At 60.7% G+C, this 21593-nt stretch overlaps 1 protein-coding gene across 1 annotated transcript; it reads right to left on the reverse strand.

The window, feature by feature from the left end:
• Positions 1 to 6467: 6467 nt before the first annotated feature.
• Positions 6468 to 20853, reverse strand: SLC43A1 (solute carrier family 43 member 1). Its single transcript, XM_067550738.1, has 16 exons — positions 20659 to 20853; positions 19477 to 19578; positions 18604 to 18780; positions 17227 to 17410; positions 16827 to 16882; positions 16503 to 16579; positions 14567 to 14659; positions 14179 to 14312; positions 13432 to 13610; positions 12194 to 12340; positions 10954 to 10989; positions 10371 to 10509; positions 10111 to 10246; positions 9815 to 9888; positions 9253 to 9376; positions 6468 to 8218 (listed from the first exon to the last, which is right to left on the reverse strand). Exons 3-16 carry the CDS (start codon positions 18755 to 18757, stop codon positions 8024 to 8026), a joined length of 1728 nt encoding a protein of 575 aa, XP_067406839.1. The 5' UTR covers positions 18758 to 18780; positions 19477 to 19578; positions 20659 to 20853; the 3' UTR covers positions 6468 to 8023.
• Positions 20854 to 21593: the final 740 nt, after the last annotated feature.

Consider the following 21593-nt stretch of genomic DNA (forward strand, 5'->3'; position numbering starts at 1 on the left):
TGGCGGGAGCTAAGGCAGGGCCACGCTAGGAGCCAGAGCTGCTGGGGGATGCGCACGCCCAGGACCCGGCCACATAATGGGCTGGCTAGTGCCGGATGTGCTGGGCAGGCGGGATGAGCCCAGGGCACACTGGCAGGTGCTCCCCCCCCATGGCCCTGTGCGGGTGAAGAGGGGGTTGGCAGCCCCTGAAGTACTCGCCTGGCACACACAGGCCCGTGTCCCTGCCCCTTCTTCTGGGATGCTGCCTTGTTCTCATTCTCTGCCCTCCCCCTGCTCCCCATCCCCCCCCCCCCCATGCCCGCCTATGTGGTTCCCCACCCCCAGCTCACGCCGCCCCCCCCTCCGATGGTGCAAAGCCCAAGCCTTTGCAGCCAGTCCTAGCACCTGGCCTGTGTTGCTAGGGGCTGGTGGGGGGTACCCCTCGCTGGGAAGGGGGTGCAATGAAGCAGAGAGTTCAGAGGGGGTGCTGCACTCCCCCCATCCTGACCAGGACAGGGCACCATAGGGGGTTCAGGGGCAGAAAGCGCCATTAGGACTTGGCTGGGGGTCCCATGGAGGGAGCTGCGTATATATGGGACAGGGTCTGTCTCCTGCCAGAGCTGCACCAGGGCCCCCCCTCCAGTGCCCACAGGCAGGGCAGTGCCCAGAGGGATCAGGTGCCCCGCTCGAGGACCCCTATAATGTCCCTGGGGCAGTGGGGATGTTGGGGGGGGGGAGCCAGCCTCGCCCCCTGGATTCTCGGGGAAGGGCAGTGGGGTGAGAAGTGGGGGGGGGCTCAGTCATGTCCGCTGCCTTCAGTCCTCTTCCATGATCCCTTTGCCATGCCCCCCCACCCCCCCACCCCCCAACATGCAGCCTTTCGCACCATCTGTTCCTGTTAGCTGCAAAAAACAGGTTGTTTTCCCTTTTCCAGCCCCGCCCGGCATCTTCATTTGCTCATCGCTGCCTGCTGCCCCCGTGCCAACTTTGGGGGAGAGGGAGTCCAGCCCTTCCTCCCACACACCAACATCAGGGCCCTTCCCTCCCGCCACGACCCTCCTTCTCCAGCCAGCCCTCCCAGCCAGGCCTGCAGTGAGCAATCAGGGGTCCCTAAGGTCCACGGGGTGGCCTCTCCGCACCCCAGGGCATGGGTGTTAGACAGAGTGGGATGAAGCACTGAGGGGCCATGCTGCTGTGGGGGAAACCCACCACCAAGGCTGATCTGACCCCCAAGGGCACGGGGGCCTGGCTTGGTGCCCTAGGAGTTAGTGCCCAGTGCTGCCTGTCTCGCCCGGCCACGCTCGGTGCCCATCTGCACGACGGCCGAGCAGGCGATGCCAGTCCTGGTCCCTGCCTGGCCACGCCCAGATCTGGTGGGCCTGGCACCTCAAGGGTTAGAAGGAGGCCGCCGCAGACCCATGGCCCCCCCTTCAGGCTCCGGGATTAGGAGGGGCGCAGTCCGGCTTCTGCTAATAATCTTCCCAGCAAGGGGAATTACTTCCTCCCGCAGGGATTAGCCTGGGCTCTGGCTGGGTGGGTGAGGACAGAGGGCCTGCCCTGATGGCCTGGTTGCCACCCTGCTGCAGAGCGGGAAGGGGTGGCACAGTGCCATGCCCCGGGGCAGTCTGTCCCATACGAGTGGCACGGTCCTCTGGGTATTTGGGCTGAGCCGGAAGCTGCCGGGTCAGACCCTCCTTCCCACCACCACCACCTGCCCCAACCGGTCTCTGCGCTGCCCAGGTTGATGGCGCGGCTGCCCCCTGTGCCCGTGGAAGGATGGCCCACCCAGGATGGGCAGCATGGCTGGGCCGGGCATGGCACTGCAGTAACACCTGCACCCACAGCTTCACCCACTCAGCACAGGCACCAGCCAAGCCCCCCTGCCCAGCTGATGCTGGGGGTAGAGACCTCACTGGGCAGCCAGCCACTCACAGGCCATTGCTCCCTCCCCTGCCACCCCAAAGGCGGTCATCTCTGCCCCTGGGCAACTGGATCTGTGCCCCATCCCCAAGGGGAGCAACAGCCACAGGAAGAACCGGACCGGGATCCCTGGCACCTCAGCACCCGAAAACACCTCCGCGTGGGATCAGGATGAGGAAGGTCACAAAACGCACCAGCTCTCCGTGTGGGCACAAGGACCAGTGAAACACAGCCGGAGGGAGGGGAGTGCGATCTAGTGGTCAGAGGGGGAGGAGAGGGGCTGGAAGCCAGGACTGGGTTCTAGCCTGGCTCCAAGCAGGCAGTGGGGCTGGGGAGCCAGGACTCCTGGGTCCTCTCTCCTGCTCTGGGAGATTAGTGGGTTCTGGTTGGTTAAAGCAGAGGCGGCTGGGTTCTAAGTTCTATCCCTAGCTGAGGGAGGGGGCATCAGGTCTAGGGATTAGAGCAGGCTGTGGGTCAGGACTCCTGGGTTCTCGTTTTGGCTCCGGCACACCTAGCTGGCCCCTGAGGAGCTCCATACGGCAGGCAGAATGGGGAGGCTCCTTCCATGGGTATTTTCAAAGTGCTTTGAGATCCTCCCAATGACTCATCATTGAACCTTTTTGTGTCACCCGCCCTCCCCGCAGGCGAGGGCACTAAACCCTGGAGCGGCATGAGCTTTGCGCCGTAGCGCAGCTGTTAACCGCTAAGGTGGATTTCTCAGGTGGGCTTATTTCCTCTGAGCAGCACCAGAAAGGAGCGCAGAGAGCTCCCTTCCTGCTGGCCCTGCGCTTGGCAAAGCAGCCAAGCCATGGGTGGGGCCTGGCCGCACCCGCCGGCTTTGCCCATCTCCTGCCCAAGCAATAGCAGCCCCCTCCCCCAGCTCATGGAAGGCTTCCCACTCCAGCTTCCTGCCATCCATTGGCCTGAACTGAGATGGCCACCACCAGCGCGGCGCTGGGCTACAGAAAGGACAAGAGACAAGAACATCAGAAAGAAAGAAAGAACCTTGTATCTATTAACGGAAATAGCCTTTAGCCTCAGCCCCAGCCAATAAATCATATTTCCCTTCGCCCCTCCCTAGCCTGTTCCAGCCCCACAGCTCAAACCCATGCAACCCTCCCATTATTCGCTTTCTACAGACAGGGAAACTGAGGCACAGAGCCAGGAAGGGACTTGCCCAGGGTCATCCAAAAGGTCAGTATCAGGAATAGAAGCCAGGAGTCCTGGCCCACAGCCCAGCGCTTTAATCTTCTTCCGTGTATCACATCCACGCTCCAACCCTTGACCCTCTTAACCCCCTCCCCTTCCTTTTTCAGTCAGTATCTGCAGGGGGATTCGGTAGCAGGCCAGAGCGGGGTCTGGGAGCGCCACAGGCGCAGGTCGAGGCGGTGTCGGGGATGGCTATTTGGGGATGGCATTGCAGGAGAGAGAGAGCATGAGTGTGACAGAGAGACCCCCAGCCCTCCCTGGACATTGCATGCTGCAGCTGGGACCTGCTTAGCTGGACAGAAGGGGCGATGGGTCCAGGAGACCCCACCCAGTGTGCACAGGCTACTACGCGACTGATTCCCAGCACCTCTATGCAGCCGCCCGGCCGCAGCTGTCTCCTACAGAGCCACACGAGCGTGTGCAGACGGCGGTCCTGGACCCACCAGCATCGTTGGGAGACGGCTGTGGACATCACAGGGGCTGGGATTTGCTCATGGAGCTTGGAGAGACACAGACCCCTGTAGTCTGAGACAGCCTGACCCTTCTCTTCCCCTTGCAGGCGCCCCCCCCCTCCCAGCCACGAGCCCCTCCACCCACCCCATCCCAGGAGTCTCAACTCATGAGGGAGTCCTCTACCGTCCTCTTCCAGGAACCCGGTTTCCCCCACCAAAGCCCCATACTCAGCTGGCGGGTCCATCATGCTTGCCGGCCGGTCCCTGGCACTGAGAGAAGCTGCCACGGCTGTGCAGACGCAGCCCACCAAGCCGCAGAGCGGGACCTGGGTGGCGTGCCCTTCATAGCCAGGAGTGCATTGCATGCCACGTGCAGGGACCTCGCCAGCCACCTGCCAAACCACGGCAGCTCCTCTCGGGGCTGGGGCGCAGCCGGGAAATGGATGGTCCATGCAGCAGCAAAAAAAAAAAAAACCTGGCAAATTACAGCTCTTGACCAGCATGAGAGTAGAGAAACCAGCCGGGCTGGTCAAAACTCAGCCAGATGGCAACCCAATGAGACACGAATGATTATCCCTGCTCCGAGTCAAATCTAATAGGGTGGCACCAGCCCAGCGGGCTGCTGAGATATTGAAGGTGCCGCAACAGGGGACTGTGCCCCTAAATACAACCCCGGCTCCGGGCAATCACACTGCGCTGGACTTCCACTCCACCAAGAGGGACAGGCCCCAAAGGGGACGCAGCAATAACTTCCGTACCACTGACATTTCAGGCCAAAGGACCCCACAGCGCTTTACAGAAGCCGCATGCCCCCCAGCATGCATATGCAGCCACCTCTGGGGGAAGGCGCAGCAGCTGTTATTAACACCCCAGAACAACGTAGGAGAAGAAATGCAGACCAAAGTGCTGTCGAAACAAAGCTTCATGGGGAAGCCAAAGGAGGCAGAAGGTAAACACAGGACTGGCGTTTGGGGGGGGAGGAGGGAACAGTGAGTTAATGTTTCTGTTCTTCTGGAAAGTGCAACAGATTCTTCCATTATTGCACCTCGTCCGGGCCGCATTTTTAAATCTCATCTGAAAGCTAGAAGCTAAAGCAGCACAGAGCTCCCTAACACCACATTGGGGCCACGCCCCTCCCTGCTTTTTCATTAGTTGTCCCCCGATGTTAGTTGCCTCCGGGGTCTAGTGGCTCCTCCCCTTAGGCTGGGGTGGGGGCCTTTTGCAGTGAAGCCCGCCCACTTCCCGGGTCACAAATAGGACCACATTGGGGCCAGCACTGAAAGGGGAGAGAGCGCCCCCTACTGGACCCCTACCGCGCTCTCTGTAGGACAGCATCCCCAGCACCCCAACGGGGCTTTGGGACCAGCACTGGGTGGGAGGGAACAGCACCCCCTATGAGCCCCTGTGACAAATATGGGAATTTGTGTAATATCTTTATGGTTCAATGTGTGCCTCAGTTTCCCTCTGTGCTTTGTACAGCTACACACTGAGTGTAAAAAGCAGGAGACCCACGAGGTTCAACACATGTAACTGCATGGAGGGATCTGGTCTGAAGGTCTCATTAAGGATGGACTGACACCAACTCCAAGGACTGGCTGAGCCTACACAGACAATGGCAACCCCAGTGACACCCCCAACCCCCAGAAATGTGATTGCCCGCAGTATGTGTTGCACATGCTATCCTGTGAGCTCAGAGCTCTGTCTCGGGGGCACTAAAGCCGCGTGGCCTGTCCTAGCGCAAAGGTGCAACCCTTTGGGAGCCTGGCACACTGAAGGGATCCCCCCACGGGAGGGCTTCCAGGCCAGAGCATGGCACAGAATGTGTGGCTCCATCTCTCTCTCTCTCACACACACCGGTGCCTTGCACCACATTCCCATCCCAGTACTAACCAAGCCCAACCCTGTTCTGACGGGGTGATCCCAGGGTGTCATGAGGTTGCAGCAAGTGGCACGGCCAGTCACCATGCAGGACTACGGAGCCCACCAGACTGGGGCAGAGCCCAGGGCCTGGGCCATCAAGCCCAGCTTCCCGTCTCTAACAATGGCTGGAACCAAAGGCTGCCCTGGAAAGTGTAAGAACCCCTCCAGGAGCAGATGTGGGGTAATCTGCCCCCCACACTGGGTCTCATCTTCATCACTAGTAATCCGAGACAGGCTTGAACCCCGCAGCCGGAGATCTAATATGCCCGCCCCAGTGTAGACAGCATTCACTAGCCCCTGGACGAGTCTCGTTAGCCATAGAAACAGCCAGTCCCTTTTTGGAGCCCTGCTCTTAGCCTTGCTGCAGTCTTGTGGCAGGGAGTTCCACCTGCTACCAGTGTGTCGTATAAAACACGTGTTTCCACTGTATGGGTTGGCATTTGCCCCCTTTCCATGTCTCCCACTGTCCCCTTATGTCAGGAGACATGGAGAGCAGTAGCTCCAGCTCTCCCTTCTCGAGACCAGACAGTATTTTATAGACATCGATCCTGTACTCCCCCACCACCCATCCATCCACTCTCTAAGGTAACAAGCCCCCATCTTTACAATCTCTCATCATCGGCGAGTGTTTCCAGGCCCTCCAGGTCATTCTTGTCACCCTTTTCTGAACCCCTCTAGATCTGCAATATCCTTCTGAAGACGGGACGAGCCATGCAGCACACGGTGTCCGGGTAAGACCGCACCATCAATTGATACGAAGGCACTATAATAGTCTCACTATTATTCACTATCACGTTCCTTCTGCATCCTCACATCCCTGCGGCTTCAACGGCAGCTGCCCATCAGGCAGAGCTCTCCACTCTCTGCCTGCAACGACGCCCAAGCCCCTTTCTGAACTGCTGCAATTATTTCAGATGCATCAAGTGGGCCATGGGGTTCAAATTCTTCCATCGCCCTGCATTGGGCAGACACTGAATTCCAGCTCCAAGCGTGCTGCCCGTTCTAGTCCCTCAGTTCAGTTGCTCTGGGCCAAGATTTGAGCCCCTGAATATTAGACGTCGCTAATGAAATTTCTGGGAGCCCCAAGAGAGATGGAATATCATTGGGGTGGGGGTCTGGATCACCTAGACACAGACACCACCTGGTCTCACATTTGCCTTTTTATTTCCTCTGAAACATACAAGCAGAACAATAAATTAAATATCCTCTGGGCTAGGGAGCAGCGGCGATGGGGAAGGGGAGAGACAGCAGGGCTTACGAGGGAACTAACCCCTTCGCTGCCCAGCTCACCCCTTCGCTGGCTTCTGGGAAAGGGGGCAACACCACAGAGAATGGATGCAACCATGTCACCAGAAGGTGGTCAGCTGTGATTGCCCAGAGCTGGCTGGAGTGATGGAAGTCAACGATAGCCTGCAATTTCATCCACCTCCTGTTGGTGTTGCCACCCCTGCCCCTGCACCCATCACCCTAGGTCCCCAGCCTGACTCAGAACCCATTCTCGGAACTGATCCACTCTTAGTACCATTTGTGGATGTGGACGTTTGTTCTCTCCCAAATAGGAGACAAATCGGAGCACCTGAGAAATATGCATCTGGCAGCCACTCACCCCAGACATCTCCTGGAGCCTCGTTCTGCTGGAGTGGGGTGGCACCCAAAGCCACTGTTCACAGCGAGATAGCTTATAAAAATAGGGGAGGGGAAACTTGATCGACACCCTGGTGTCAGGAGACAGAGGGTGTCCTATAAGAGAAGGATACTTTATTGACATCCCAGTTAGCAGACAGAGGGTATCCTGGTGTGGGGTGGACCAAGAAGGGAGGGGAAACTTTATTGATACCCCAGCATTGGCAGACAGGGGATGTCCTAAAAGAAACAGAAAGTTTTATCAACACCCACTGTTGGCAGACAGGGGATGTCCTAGAAGAGAAAGAAACTTTATCGACAACCCAGCGTGGGCCAACAGGGTAGGTCCTCCTAACAGAGTGAGGAAACTTTGTTAGCAGATTGGCAAAATCATGATCAGTCAGGGCAGGGATGGGGAAGTTGTGATTCAAACACAGGGCTTGGCAGCTAGGCAGTTTCCCCATCTATAACATGGGGGGGGGGGGATTACAATACTCACCCACCACGGTTTGACAGGTGAAAGTGGCTAGGTAAGTGCTAGAAATTAGTATTATTAATGCTCTGACCCAACACCCCTTTCCAAGGGAGAGATCTTTATGAGAAGGGTGCATCTTGATTTGGGTTTGGGAGTGCACCCCGATCTTTGGTGAGCTATTTACAGCCATAGAGCTTTATAAAGTTCCCTGCAAAAACATAGAGCTCTCACTCTCCATCTATCTATATATATATATATACATATATAAACTATTAGAAATTCGACGCAGCTCGGCTATTTCCATGGCTCCCGCGTATTGAAACCTACAAGTGTTTCTTTTTCCTGCTCTTAGTGTCTCATCCCATCTGTTCAGCAATCGTCTGATGAGCGGATCTGGCATTTTGTTCTATGTCACCCACGCTCCCCCCCCCGTTCCCTAGCCCCCCTATGCCGCAGTGTCGTCAGCGCTCAGCACGCCATTGAGGGCCATGCCGTCCTGGAGTTTGACTTGGGCACCCTCGGCTAGGTCCGGCATCTTTCCCGGCGCTGCCTGGTCCTGGAGAAGGGCACGCCGGAAGTAGCAGAGGTAGAAGGGCAGCAGGAAACCCAGGAGAGAGAAGATGAGGAGACCTAAATTGACCTGAGGGGGGGGGGGATGCAAGGCAAGGGAGAGAGATTTGGAGGGGAGAGGGAAAAAAAATCAATGATTTCATCTCACAGCTGAGCTACCCACTCAGTGATTCAGCCACCAAAATATGTTCCTTCTCCACCCCTGTATTAATTGCACGGCATGCTGGGAAAGGGGCCCGCTCCACAGGCCTGCACTCCTTCCCCGTGGGGCAAGGCACTCAGGCTTCAAGGTCTTTTTAACGCCAACTGGGCGGCTTTGCCAATCTGGACGCAGGCACCTGTCCCGCAAGCAGGCCCAGGGGCAAGCATTCCCTAGAGGCGAAAAGCCCCGTGACCCATTCCCCACACCCGCTGAGCCAGTCAGCCCTTATCCTGGAGCTGGATCAGTGGTGGCGCCCCCTAGAGAGGAAAGGCCCCCGTCCCATTTCCCATGCCCTGAGCCAGCTAATCCCCGCACTGGGGACAGATCAGAGCCAGCTCCCATACCAGGAAAGACCCCCTGTCCCCTTCCAAACCCTCTGAGCCAGCCAGTGCCCCCAACCTGGGGCCAGATCCGAGCCAGCTCTTCCTAGAGGGGAAAGGCCCCATGTCCCATTCCCTGCCCCCTGAGCCATCCTATTCCTTCCCCCAAGATACCAAAAGATGCTCCTTTTCTCCAGGGCCAGGGATGTCCCGTGACCCCGTTCAGGATGGTGGGAGGAGCCTGGGTCTAGTCCCACCCCTCACCTCCGCAGTCTCAGCTAATGCATTCAACTGGGGCAAATGGCAACCTCTGCTCTAACAGGGACCAGGAGTCTCTGCAGAGCCCCCCACCCAGCCAGAGGAGAGAGCACCGGATTTCAGATCCACACTCCAGCCTCCCTCACCCCTGGGTGGATGTGCCCCAGAGTGGGCGGGGGTCAGGCAGGCCCGGGTATGGCCCTGTCTCTTTGCCAAGTGCTAGCCCCACGGGGCGGGGGCGGCGTGCCGGCTTCCCCAGCCTGAGGCTTGCAGGGAGGGGATCCCAGGACACGGCTGTCCCTGGGCCGTGGCCCCCTCGCTCACCCAGAAGGGGTCACCAGCCAGGGGCCCCACCATGGCCATGAAGAGCGGCTGCTGCAGCAGAGCGAAGACGGCGCTGATCAGCGACTGCAGGCCAGTCAGCGTGCCAAAGTGACCGGATGGGTACCTGCCGACCAAAGGCCAAGCGGCCAGTGAGGGCTCTGCCCGCCAAAGTCCTAGGCGTGAGCCCCTCCCCCTCGATGAGTGACCCCCCTCCCCTCCCAAACCTCTGCCATGGCCCCAGCAGTCAGGAAGAGCAGTGGGATCAAGGAGGCAACCCCCCATCTCCCCTCCCGCCTGCCCCACGCCCCAGCCAGATGGGGCAAGGGAGCCACCCTCATGCCGTGGGGGCAGGGTTTGTACCCCCCGTATATTTGGCCAGCAAGAGGGACCAACCCCACCAAAGGCCATCAGCCTCAGCCAGCGGGGCTTGGCCCCCCCCAGGAACGTCAGGGAGACGGGGCCCCGGTTGCTGGGCCAGGCCCCCGTGGGCCTCCCAGGCCAGCACTCCAGGTTCTGGGGTGTGTAGCAGGGGCACGCGGGGAGGCCGGGACGGACGACTCACACAGCGGCGTAGAGACCCCCGCAGGCGGAGTGGAAAAAGCCTCGCACCATGGTGTGAAGGACAAAGGTCAAAAACTGCGGAGAGAGCAAGAAAGATTGAGGGGGGGATCGTCAAAATGTGGGGTGCACCGGGGGGGCGGGGGGGGGTCAGCAGCAGATGGGCTGGGCTGAGAATGACACCCGCCCTGGGGCATGATAGGAAAGGGCAGGAGACTCAGGGCAGCCCCCACCCGGACGTGCCACGGGGCAGCACCCGCCGGGGGCTCTGTGGGGAGCAGGGTGGGGGACCAGCGGTACCTGCAGAGGTAGGTTGTTGATGAGGCAGGTAACCCCGAAGCCCACAAGCAGCAGGTTGGTGAAGGTGAAGGCCCGGATGGCGTTGGTGAGCTTCTGGATCTTGCGGTAACGGGGCTTGGCAGGCGACTTCCCGGCCCTGAGAATAGCAAGGGAGAGAGTCACCAGCCCCAGTCAACGGGGCCCACGGCCCGACCACTAGCGCCAGGATTCGCACTCCCAGCCCCCCTGGCAGCGCCCACGCCCCGGGCACACCCTCTCACCCAGCTATGGCGGTGGGGCCCGTGCCCAGCGGCCCGTCCACGCAGTCCTTCATGCGCCAGTCCATCACGTAGCCGATGAAGGGGCAGGTGACGAGGCAGAGCAGCTGCATGACCCCGAAGATGGAGGCGTAGAACCCAACTGTGCAGCAGGGAGAGGGTGAGAACCCAGTGCCCAGGTCCTGCCCCCAGCCCCACTGGGGAGAGACCCTCAGACCCGGCTCTGCCCCTCCCATCAGCGCAGAGACCCCTTGGCCCAGTCCCCGCCCCCTAATCCCCATCAGGGAGGAGCCCCTATGCCCAGGCCCTTCCCCCTCAGGAGGGGAACCCAACACCCGGGCCCCACCCCTCTGCCCTATGCGGGGAACCCAGCCCCCCAGGCTATACCCACACGGTGCTGGGGGAGGGTATCAGTCCACCACCCCATGTGGGAAACTGCACCCCCACTCCTTTCCCCATCAGGGACCAGGCCTCCCCAGTCTCCTGGCAGCTCTGTATGTTCTGGGGGCTGGGGCCAGGCATCTGGGCCACTCCCACAGTGACCCCCCTCCCTCCAACCCGGCAGGTATCTCCCAGCCGCTCCTACCTGTGTCCTCGGCCTGCTCCATCTGCTCCTCTGACACTGGGGTCAACGGAGGGGGGAAAAGGGAAGACACAGACAGGGGATAAAGGGCCTCGAGAGAAGATCCCATTCCCCACCCTAGCCTATGTCCCCCCATCATCTTCTCCCTCCCACATTCAGCCAGCTCCCCCTGCTGGCCTCTGCCTCCCCCTTCCTACCCCAGCTCCCCCCTCACACACACACACCCAGCTCCCCCTGCTGGCCTGTGCCCTCCTGCGATGAAGTGGTGATTTTCTGAGAGATTTGTGTGCCTGACTCAGTTTCCCTCTGTACTTTGCATTACTACTTTTGGGCACAAAAGGGTTAAAAAGCAGTTCTCGGGGCATGGGGTGTTGGGTCCCATAACTGTCTGAGATGGGTCCTTAAAGGCCTGGCACATCGATGGAGGGTCTGCCAAGCCAGTAAGAGCCCCAAGCGACTCCCAGGACTATCTCGCAGGCAGACACACGAACTCAGCCTGCAGACAACAGACCGAGAGCTGGCTGCGGGGAGCTCTGTGGCCAGGAGCCTGGGCTGGCTCACTAGGCCCGGCTGCGCAGAGCTCACAGTGGAGCCCAGAGGTGGGGAGGCCTCGTGACCTGCCCTTAAGAAAGAGCGGCACCCTCTGTAGGTCTGCTCGCTGAAGGGGATCCTTGGAGAGCAGTGGAAAAGCCAGGGCATAGCACACATCCTGTGGCTCCATGATAGCAGCCTCCATTCCCCCCAACACCCCGTCCTGGCCTACATCCCCTTGTGATCAAGTGGGCATTTTGGCACTTTGTTTATGAGGCCTATGCGTGCCTCAGTTTCCCTCCGTGCTTTGCACTGCTCTGCACAAGAGTGCAAAAGGTTAACAAAGCTGTTCTTGGGGCCGAGCAAGAGCCAGGAGGCGTGCACGTCCCGTAGCAGGCTGGGGTGGTACCAACGGGTCGTCAAAGGACTGGTAGAAATCGACCCACATCAATGGAGAATCGGGTAAGACAGTGGGAACCCCAATGGCCGGGACATTCATCCTTTGCAGCTAGGAGGAGGGAGACGTTCCTCCAGCCCTTGGCTGGGAAGCAGCACGAAGGCCCCAGCAGAAGAACAAAGGGGAAAGGCGGCTGCTGGCCAAAGCTGCCAGTTTTGGAGCCTTGGAGCCTACGGGCCTTGGGGGCCAGGGACTGGTTAGAGGCTGGGCATGGAGTAGACCCTGTGGATCCGTGACGCCCCGCCGGGCCCTCACCGTGCTGGCTGCCGCCCGTCACCTGGAACTCCAGCATCTTGTTCATGGCCGCCATGTAGAAAATGATGCGCAGCTGGGTCATGCCCATGGTGACTAGGCTCCACAGGAAGATGGGTGAGCAGACGCTGCGGCGGAAGGGGACCGAGCCTGCAGGCGGGGGCACGTCACTGTCAGCCCCAGACATCCCCCACCTCTCCACCAGACACGACTGCACCCCCCCACCCCACCAGACACCCTATCACCCCCACATCCTCAGCCAGGCTTGGCCCCATGCTCCCCCACCGGAGACCCCATTACCTTCAGATGCCACCCGCCACACACAGACATGGGGCCCACAGGAGCCTCTGTCACAGAGGAAACCCCCCCACCTGTGCTCTCGCATGTGGGAACTGGTGAATCTCACCAATGTTGGACCCCTGGCTCCTGGGAGGGGCAGGAGTGGTGTGTAGTTGGGTGCTGGGAGCCAGGACTCCTGGGTTCTATCCCCAGTCTGGGAGGGGAAGGGGTGGAATGGAGGGGCTGGGAGCCAGGACTCCTGAGTTCTCCTAAGCTCCAGTCCAGCAGCCGCACAGGGGGCTGGCAGCGTGCCTGCCCCCCTTGCTGTGGCTTGGCCCTAGGGTGACCAGATTGCAAGTGTGAAAAGTCAGGAGAGGGGGTGGGGAAATAATAGGTGCCCATATAAGACACAGCCCAGAATATCGGGCCTGTCCCTATAAAATCAGGACATCCGGTCACCCTGCTCGGCCCCCCACGTAGGTCAGGGCCGCCCCAGAGTGCGAACCATTCATCCTGTCATGGGTCTGGCCGGGAAGAGAAGGGGAGAAGGTGCAGCTCCTCATTACCTCCAGCAGGTGGAGCCAAAGACCCAGGCAGCGCCCTGCTGCCCACACAGCCGTTGCCTGATGCAAGCGGCACCCGGCCTTGCACAGTCCCCAGCAGCTGCCAGACCACAAACTAGCAGGCCTGGGTCACAGCTGGCACCGCCCACAGCACGGAGCCCCACCCCCCCAGCCTGGGAGAGCCCCACCCACACGCAGCCTAGTGCTGCCCCAAGCTGCATGCCCCCCACCCACAGCCCAGGAGAGCTCTGCACCCGCCTGCACCTCCCAGCCAGAGACCCTGCCCCTCGCAAGGTACCACGAGCCCTGCCCTTCTGCCCCCATTGGCACTGGGTGCTGTGGCCACCCCAGGCTAGGTCCAGTTGGCACCCAGAGCCCAGGGGGCGGTGTGGCACTCACGCTCGGTGGGCGACGTGACCCCATGGCACAGGTCCTGTGTGGACGGGCAAAGCTCCTTGCCTTCCTGGGGACACAGCCCCTTCTGGCTCAGCCGCTGCCCCACAGCGGTGACATGGGTGTAGAAGCGATCGCCCGTCACCTTGTGATCCAGCGCCAGCCCGCTCAGCTTGATCTTCTTCCTGACCGGTGGAAAGGCCTGTGAGAGGAGAACCAGCTGGGACAGACGGCCACTGCCCCCCCATAGCGCCCCCTGCTGGGGGAGACCTGCCACTGCCCCCCATAGCGCCCCCTGCTGGGGGAGACCTGCCACTGCCCCCCCGTTGCGCCCCCTGCTGGGGGAGACCTGCCACTGCCCCCCCCATAGCGCCCCCTGCTGGGGGAGACCTGCCACTGCCCCCCCATAGCGCCCCCTGCTGGGGGAGACCTGCCACTGCCCCCCCATTGCGCCCCCTGCTGGGGGAGACCTGCCACTGCCCCCCCATTGCGCCCCCTGCTGGGGGAGACCTGCCACTGCCCCCCATCGCGCCCCCTGCTGGGGGAGACCTGCCACTGCCCCCCATAGCGCCCCCTGCTGGGGGAGACCTGCCACTGCCCCCCCATTGCACCCCCTGCTGGGGGAGACCTGCCACCGCCTCCTAAAGCACCCTCCAGTGAGACGGGCTGGGACTGGAGTAACCAGGAGCTTCCCCACAGCCACGCTTATGTCCGGCAGTGCCCCCCGCTGGCACTCCCCCCACCCTCGCTCACGTGTAGTTGGCCTCCTCGGGCGCCGGGAAGGACTCTTTGGGCCAGTTGATCAGGCAGTTGAGGAAGATGAGGCAGGCCAGGCCAGACCAGGTCAGCATGATGGTGATGAAGGAGACGCCGGCATCGTAGATCAGCTGGGAGCAGGGAAGCAGGGAGATCGGGGGGTGGACACAGATAGGGTGGGGGGCAGACGGGACAGGGAGGTTCTGGCTGGCATCTTGAGTGGGGGTCACCCTAGTACCTCTGGTTTCTCCCCATGTAACCCAAGGGCGCTAATAGGTGCCCGTGAGCTCCCCTCTCTTCCCCCAAAATCCAGGACATCCACTGATCTGGGGCAGGAAGGGGGGGTTGAGCCTGGCCGCCCCCCTCATCGAGATCCCCCCCGTACCTTGACTGCAGGGAAGGTGACGGCCGAGGAGGCGTAGGAGCCAATCATCAGCGCCATGAAGGTGGAGCGCAGGTTCCCAAACATGTTAGGCAGCTGGGGAGGACACAGAGGAGAGACTTTGGGGGGGGCGACAACCCCCTTCCCAATCACCCCACCCCTCCTCACTGCCCGGCTCGGCCCGACTTGCCCTGGGGGGGCACAGACCCACTCAGACCTGGGGGGGGACAACCTTTCCCTTTGACCCCAGCTGAGGGAGGGTCTCACTAGGGGAGCGTTGGTGTGGGAAGGGAGACAAGGCCTGGATTCCCCCTGGGGCAGGATCCCGGATGCAGGGTTAGGGAGGTGCCATGGGGTGGGAGGGTCAGGGCCGGATCCCAGCTCTGGGGCAAGGTCAGGGTCCCCTCCCCCAGGGGATCCAGCAGCTGCAGGCAGGGCACCTTGGGTCTAGTAAATAGGCCAGCACGTGCAGCCCCAGCCCGGCTCCAACACGTTCCCTCGCCCGGAGCCCTGGGCAGAGGGGTGTGCCCCGCCATCCTGCCTTCCTATTGGCTGCCCGGCTACCTGCCAAGGTCACATGGCTGCTGGCAGGTGTGGGTGGGCTATGCCTGTGCCAGGATGCAACCCGACTCCCCCATGCCTGGAGGAGGGGGGCGTTGGCTGGGCAGAGAGTAACCCCTCGTGTGCTGGATGGAGAGATTCCTTCCCCTCTTCAGCCTCCCCTCCCCCGTGAGACCCAGGCAGTGCCCCACGCAAGAGGCTGCGGTGCTCGCCCACTTTCCTCCACGCCCCACCCCCAGCCGCATAGGGCAGTTCCCGTCCCTTTGCCAAGGTCACTCAGCACCGTGGCAGCCTAGCCCCGAGGGCTCGCCGGCACCCGGTGCTGGCACGCCTTCATGGACAGGGTGGCATGTGGGCCCATGCCCGGCCCTACATCGGGCATGGGGATACGGCCTCCAAGAACACCCCCGGCTGGCCCAGCCTGCTCTCTGGGGCCCAGCGCTACCAACTCGGAACCCAGCCCCGATGGAAAGCCAGCAGTTACACTCCCACCCACCTGCCGCCCCCAGGTGCCCGGGACTCCAGCGCCCAGCTGTCCATCCCCCAGACTCAGACAGGCGCATTCAGCATGGCACAAACATGTCCCCCGCCCCCAGTGCCAGCTGCCACCCGACCCAAACAGGCACACACAGCCCTCCTGTGCCAGGCTCAGAGCTTGGCGCTGCCCGCATGCAACCAGCCCCGTCCAGCCATGCTGGGTGCCCCGGGCATGGAAGGCAGGTGACTAGCACACCCTGCCTCCGCCCCGCCCTGGGAGATGGTGAGAGAAGGCACAGAACCCCCTGCCAGCAGGCACAGGGGACCCCGACTCGCACCCCGCTCCCCACACATGGGGACCCAAGCTGGGGCGCAGTCCTCCACAGCAAGGCGGGGCCCAGCAGGGAGCCCGGCAGGCCCAGAAACGGGCAGGCGAGCCAGCCCAGCCCAGGTGCCGTTTTGCCAGCACACAAGGGGTTAAACCTCCTTCTCCCCTGCAGCCCCGGAAAAAGCTTGGGGGGGGAAAGGGAGGGTTAAATTCCCCTCCCCCCCAATTGAGAAGGCTGCCATGCTTAGGTGGGGGTGAGGGGATCACTCCCTGCTCCCCCCCCAGCAAGGAGGGGGCCAGCCTGTGGGGGGCGGGGGTGCTGCTAGTCAGTCCCCTGCCATGTGGCGCCAGGATCCTGCCATACCCCCTGCCCCCTCAGTACCCAGGTACCCCTCTGGGCACCCAAGGGGAAGCCTTGGGACCAAAGACCTTTTGTGACCCTGGGGAGGGCTGGCATGGTACCCGTCCCACCCTCTGCTACCTCCAGCTAGCTATCCAGGGGGGCAGGACACTCCCTCCTGACCCACACAGCTGGGCACACCCCACCCCCTGGGGCCCACAGCCTGCACTCACCGTCAGCGAGGTGAAGGTCAGGCAGATGCCCCCAAACCCGTTCAGGGACAGGCCAAGGAAAATCAGTGGGGAGAGAACTGGGGAGGAGAGAGAACGAGAGAGTGGATGCGTCTGGGCTACGGTGGGATGGGAGAACGGAGAGATGTGGGGCTGGGGGAATGGTGGGGACAGGAGAGCGCAGGAGATGCAATGGAGATGGGGGACTGCGTGGTTGGAAGTATGGATGGGGTTCAGGAAATGGAGGGTGGGGAGACTGTGGGTGCCATTGGGAGGAGGAAGGCGGGTGGGGAGCTGCCGGCTGTGGGGAGGGAGCCCACACCTCACCTGGGGGGTTGTAGGCAGCCAGAGCCATCAGAGCACAGGAGGCAGCGAAGCTGAAACTACAGGGGCACAGGACAGCAATTAGAGCAACCGAGGGGCCCAGCCCACCATGGGCATCTTCCCCAGCACCCCCAAACCATCTACACCTCCCCCGTCCTGGGATCTCCCTATGGGCATCTCCCCAGTGCCCCCACCCCATGGGCACCTCCTCCACCTCCCACCTTGGGCCGCCCCCAGTGGACATCCCTCCCTTTACCTTGGGCCCCCCTCTTGGCCAACCCAAACCCTCCTCCCCCAGGACCCCTTCTCCCATCTCCATGGGCCCTGCCTCCCCCCTTAGGGGGTTCCTGACACCCATCCCCCAGGTGCCCCAGCCAGGCTCCCCACACACACACACACACACCTGCCGAGGAGGCGGAGGGGCCGGGGCCCCAGCCGGTCCATGAGCACCCCCAGGGGCAGGGTGGCGGCGCTCAGCAGGAAGGAGCCAATGGTAAAGCCCAGGTTCAGCATCTCCTCCTGCTCCACGCAGCTGGGCCAGTGTGGGGGGTGCAGCCCCCCCACCGAGCCGTTCGTCCCGGTCTCACCTTTGGGGGGGGGGGGGAAATCGCAGCATCAGACCTGCCCCTCCCCCACCCTGTCCCCCCTCATCCCAGGGGCTGAACCTGCCTCTTATTACATGGCCGGGCAGGGGCCCCATGGGGAAGCAGGGGGCAAGAAGGGGCTCTTAGTGGGGGCTACAGGAGCCCCAGGGGGGACAGGAGCTAAAGGGGGAGGGCCGGGGTTCCCATGGGGGGAACAGGGGACAAGGGGGGAGCAGGGGGGCTCTCAGTGGGAGTGGGAGGGATCCCATGGGGGGCAGAGGGAGCAGAGGGTCCTCAGTGTCAGGGTCCCATGGGAGGACAAAGGGCAAGGGGGAATGGGAGGGACAGGGGTTGCCATGGGGAGCTGGATCCCACGGGGGGCAGAGGGTGAGGCAGAGGCATCCCAGCCCCAGCCCCGGCTCAGGAATGCTTTACAGCGCCGCGCCAGGCAGGGTCTGCGCCGAGCGGCAGGCTCCCCGGAGCCCCACGGGGCGAGAGTTGGAGGGCCAAGGCAGGACGAGTCCCAGCACGGGCTGGTAGGTCGGTCCCCATTGAGGGGGGTGTGGCTCAGCTTGGCAGTAAGCAGCTGGGGTGGGCTGGGGGAGCCCATGTCATGGCACAGAGTCAATCCCCCTCGCCGTCCATCTATCTCTCCCCTGGCTGGCTGTCTCTCTTGGCAGGAGCACAGATGTCTCAGGGCAGGCAGAGCAACCCAGGCCCTATCAGACCCAACCACCCCACAGTGCGTGCCCCGCCCGCCTGGGACAAGGGCCAGAACCAGCCCAGCCAGCCCCCACCATGCCCAAATGCCCAATATTCCCACATGTCCCTACCCCACCTTCCCCATCTCAGCTTCGCCCCATCTCATCTCAGGCTCCGCCCCTGCTTGGCCACACCCCTGCTCATCTCAACTCCTCCCCTGGTTGCCTCCTCCTTCTACTTTCCTTTGCCCCTCCGCTCCTCATATCACCCCCCGGCCTCTCCTGCTTGGCCCCTCCCACTTTCTCTTTGCCCCTCCCACTTTCTCTTTGCCCCTCCCCTTCCCTCTTCTGCTTGGTTCCTCTTATATCAAACCCCACTCCTATCCTGTTTGGCCCCTCCCCTTCCATATTTGGTCCCTCCCACTCTCTCTTTGCCCCGCCCTTCTCTCAATCCACCCCATCCACTTTCCCTTGCCCTGCCCTCTCCCCTCTCACCTGTGCACAGGTGGGAGTAGAAACCCTCATGCTTGAGCATGATGAGCAGGGAGCCCCAGCCCAGCAGCACGGCAGAGAAGAAGAGGTTCTCCAGCACAGCGGTGCACGCCATCCACCACCGCCGGTGATACGCCCGCTGCAGTGTCAGCGCCATCCCGGCTCCACATGGGCCACAGGCTGGGGACACAGAGCAACTGGCTCATTCTTTGCCCCTCCCCTCTCCTGCTTGGCCCCGCCCACTTCTATTTGCTCCGCCCCTCTCCGGCTTGGCCCCTCCCACTTTCCCTCCTTGCCCTTCTCCTCTCTCAATAAATGGCAATGCACAGGAGGGAGATGCTGCAGGGACCTGGTCTTATTTAACCTCTGCCATACCAATCTGGAAGAGGGAATAAACAGCACAGAGTCCCTCTTAGAGACCTACCTGGCCCCCACCAGCACAGTGGCTAAGCACCCCAATGCATCTGTATCCTCACACAGGCCAATTATCCCTGTTGCACAGACGGGGAAACTGAGGCACAGAAAGGCCAAGTGACTTGCCTCAGGTCTCTGACAGAGCAAGGAACTGAACCGAGCTCTACCAAGACCCAGGCTAGCGCCCTAACCACTGGGCTATGCTTCTTCCTATTGAAAGTCCCAGGTGCTATTAAACCAGCAGGAGCTGCCCAGCGAGGCAAGGGATGTAAGTTTAACCCACCAGGGCCCAGAGAGCTAGTCCACCTGGGCCGGAAATGGAGACTGGCTGGTTTTCTAGATCTGCTCTAATTCAAACACCGTTTGCAAGGTCGCCGGAGCTGCGCTGGTCCCTGTGGAGCTCACAAGAGGGTCCTTTTCACCCACAGAAGCTGGTCCAATGAGCGGTGTTGCCTCACCCACCTTGTCTCTCTAGTAGTTCAAACGCAAACTTGGTCAGGCCGGCCCTGGAGGTCTGACGAGCTGGTCACAGTGGGCCCTTCTGGCCTCGGGATCTGTGACTCTCTGAAATACCAACACGGGATTTCACTTGGGAAAGCAACGCCCAATCCAAACAGAGCAACTCGATCCCAGAGACAAGCGCCCCACGCCGGGGCTGGGGGGCAGAGAGTGAGAGAGACAGGGGAGGTGGGGGGAGGCATGGGCAACGCTCCCTGAAAGGAGGCACTACGTTGGAAGCCGGAGTAAAGAGGCTGAAGCGATGAGGGGCTGGAAATCCACACCATCCCAGCCAGGCTTGCCTTTGGCCCGGTGCCAGGGCTGATCCCAGGGGGGGCTCACTTCCAACTGGAGGGGAAAAGTTATGTTAGGGACTCTGTTGAGTTTACAAATCTCCAAAGCGGGGAAGCCCCAAAGGGGAGGGGGGGGATGAGAGGACATTAAGAAAGAGGAATTTAGGTGGGGAAAGGGTCTCAAAGGGGACTCCCGGGGGAATGGCTGAGTGCCCCACTGCTTCTCCACAGGGGGATGGATCTCCAACTGGGGAATCGCCCCCCTGGATGGGGATCCCCATCGCTCCCTGACAGGGGGATGGATCCAGCCAAAGATTGTTGCCCTGGGGGAAATTCAGACTTTAGACTGACCCATGCCCCCAAGGGGCTTTCCCTGCCCCTGTACTGTCCCAGGACACCCCTGGTAGGGGTGAAGGTGCTGGACCTTACCCATCCCCAGCTGCCAGGATTCTCCTGTTGTGAGCGGAGCTTCCCTAATGGCTGACAGAACTCTGGGGTACCCCGGGTGCAGGGGTCTCCCCCTCCAGTGCCCCCTACCCCAACATCCCAGCTCTGTAATCCCCTTAATCCCCCTCTTCAACACAGCCTCCCCCACCCAGCAGCTTCTGCGAGCCCCCCTCCCCTTCTCTTCCCGTCCCAGCATGGCCCTACCCTTCCCCGAAAATATCCCAGAGTCAATACACGGCCGGGCCTGGACTGGCGTGGCCACCCTGCCACGTGGACTGGATCAGGGTTGCTTTGCCCTAGTCACACACGTGTGACACGCTCCAGTCACCCCGGCCCAGCTGTCCCTCTCCCCAGCCACCGCCTCCCCTCACACCGCTCCCCCTTGGCACCCCACGTGCAAACTTACCCTCCTGGAGAAAGGGCTTGGGGCTCGGAGGGGCCCAGCTTGGTGAGCCCGGGGCAGGGAGGGGTCGTGCAAACTCTCCCTCTGTCTCAATCCACTGGTTAAGTGGGTTGTTTTTTGCCTGCTGTTTGCCAACAACTGGGGTTACAAACGGTTGAGCAGGAGTTAAAGAGCGCTTCTGTGCAGTGCAGGAAGTGAAAAGTGCATGTGTGTGTCTGCTTTATAAGGGCATCAACTCTGCATGTGTGTATGTGAGAGAGAGAGAGAGAGAGAGAGAGAGAGAGAGAGAGAGAGAGAGACCGACCAGGAGTGGGACAAGGAAAATAAGGAAATATGAAGGTGCTAAAGAGGGAAAGAAAGAATGGATGAAAGATGGAAAAAATGAAAGAACAAACTAAAGCAGTGGGTCTCAACCGGGGGTACGTGTGCCCCTACAGGTAGGCAGAGATCTTCCAGGGGGTGCATCAACTCATCTAGATATTTGGCTATTTTTATTACAGGCTACATAAAAAGCACTAGCAAAGTCAGTACAAACTAAAATTTCATACAGCCAAGACTTGTTTATACTGCTCTGTGTACTATGCACTGAAATGTACGTACAATACTTATATTCTAATTGACTTATTTTATAATTATATAGTTAAAATCGAGAAAGTGAGCCATGTCTCAGTAGTAGTGTGCTGTGACGCTTTTGTATTTTTACGTCTGATTTTGTAAACGGGTAGTTTGTAAGTGAGGTGAAACTTGGGGGGTCCGCAAGACAAATCAGCCTCCTGAAAGGGGTCCAGTAGTCTGGAAAGGTTGAGAGCCACTGAACTAAAGGAAAGAAAGAGTAAATGAAAAAAGAATGAATTAAAGAAAGAACAAAAGACGGAAGTCACAAAAGAGAAAAACTAAAAAAGGGAAGTATGAGCAAAAAAAGAATGAATGAAAGAAAG

This window comes from Emydura macquarii, unplaced genomic scaffold (assembly GCF_026122565.2).
Source record: "Emydura macquarii macquarii isolate MOO-44397 ecotype Brisbane River unplaced genomic scaffold, CSIRO-AGI_Emac_v2 contig_1305, whole genome shotgun sequence".
Classification (NCBI taxonomy): domain Eukaryota; kingdom Metazoa; phylum Chordata; order Testudines; family Chelidae; genus Emydura; species Emydura macquarii.

Excerpts from the sequence above, each read along its gene's own strand:
- SLC43A1 (XM_067550738.1), bottom strand. The coding sequence starts at position 18,757 with ATGGCGCTGACACTGCAGCGGGCGTATCACCGGCGGTGGTGGATGGCG. Across the intron at positions 13,611-14,178 it reads CCCGAGGAGGCCAACTACAC|GAAGAAGATCAAGCTGAGCG; the intron begins GTGAGCGAGGGT and ends TCCACCGGTCAG. Across the intron at positions 9,377-9,814 it reads GGGGGTCTCTACGCCGCTGT|GTACCCATCCGGTCACTTTG; the intron begins GTGAGTCGTCCG and ends TTTGGTCGGCAG.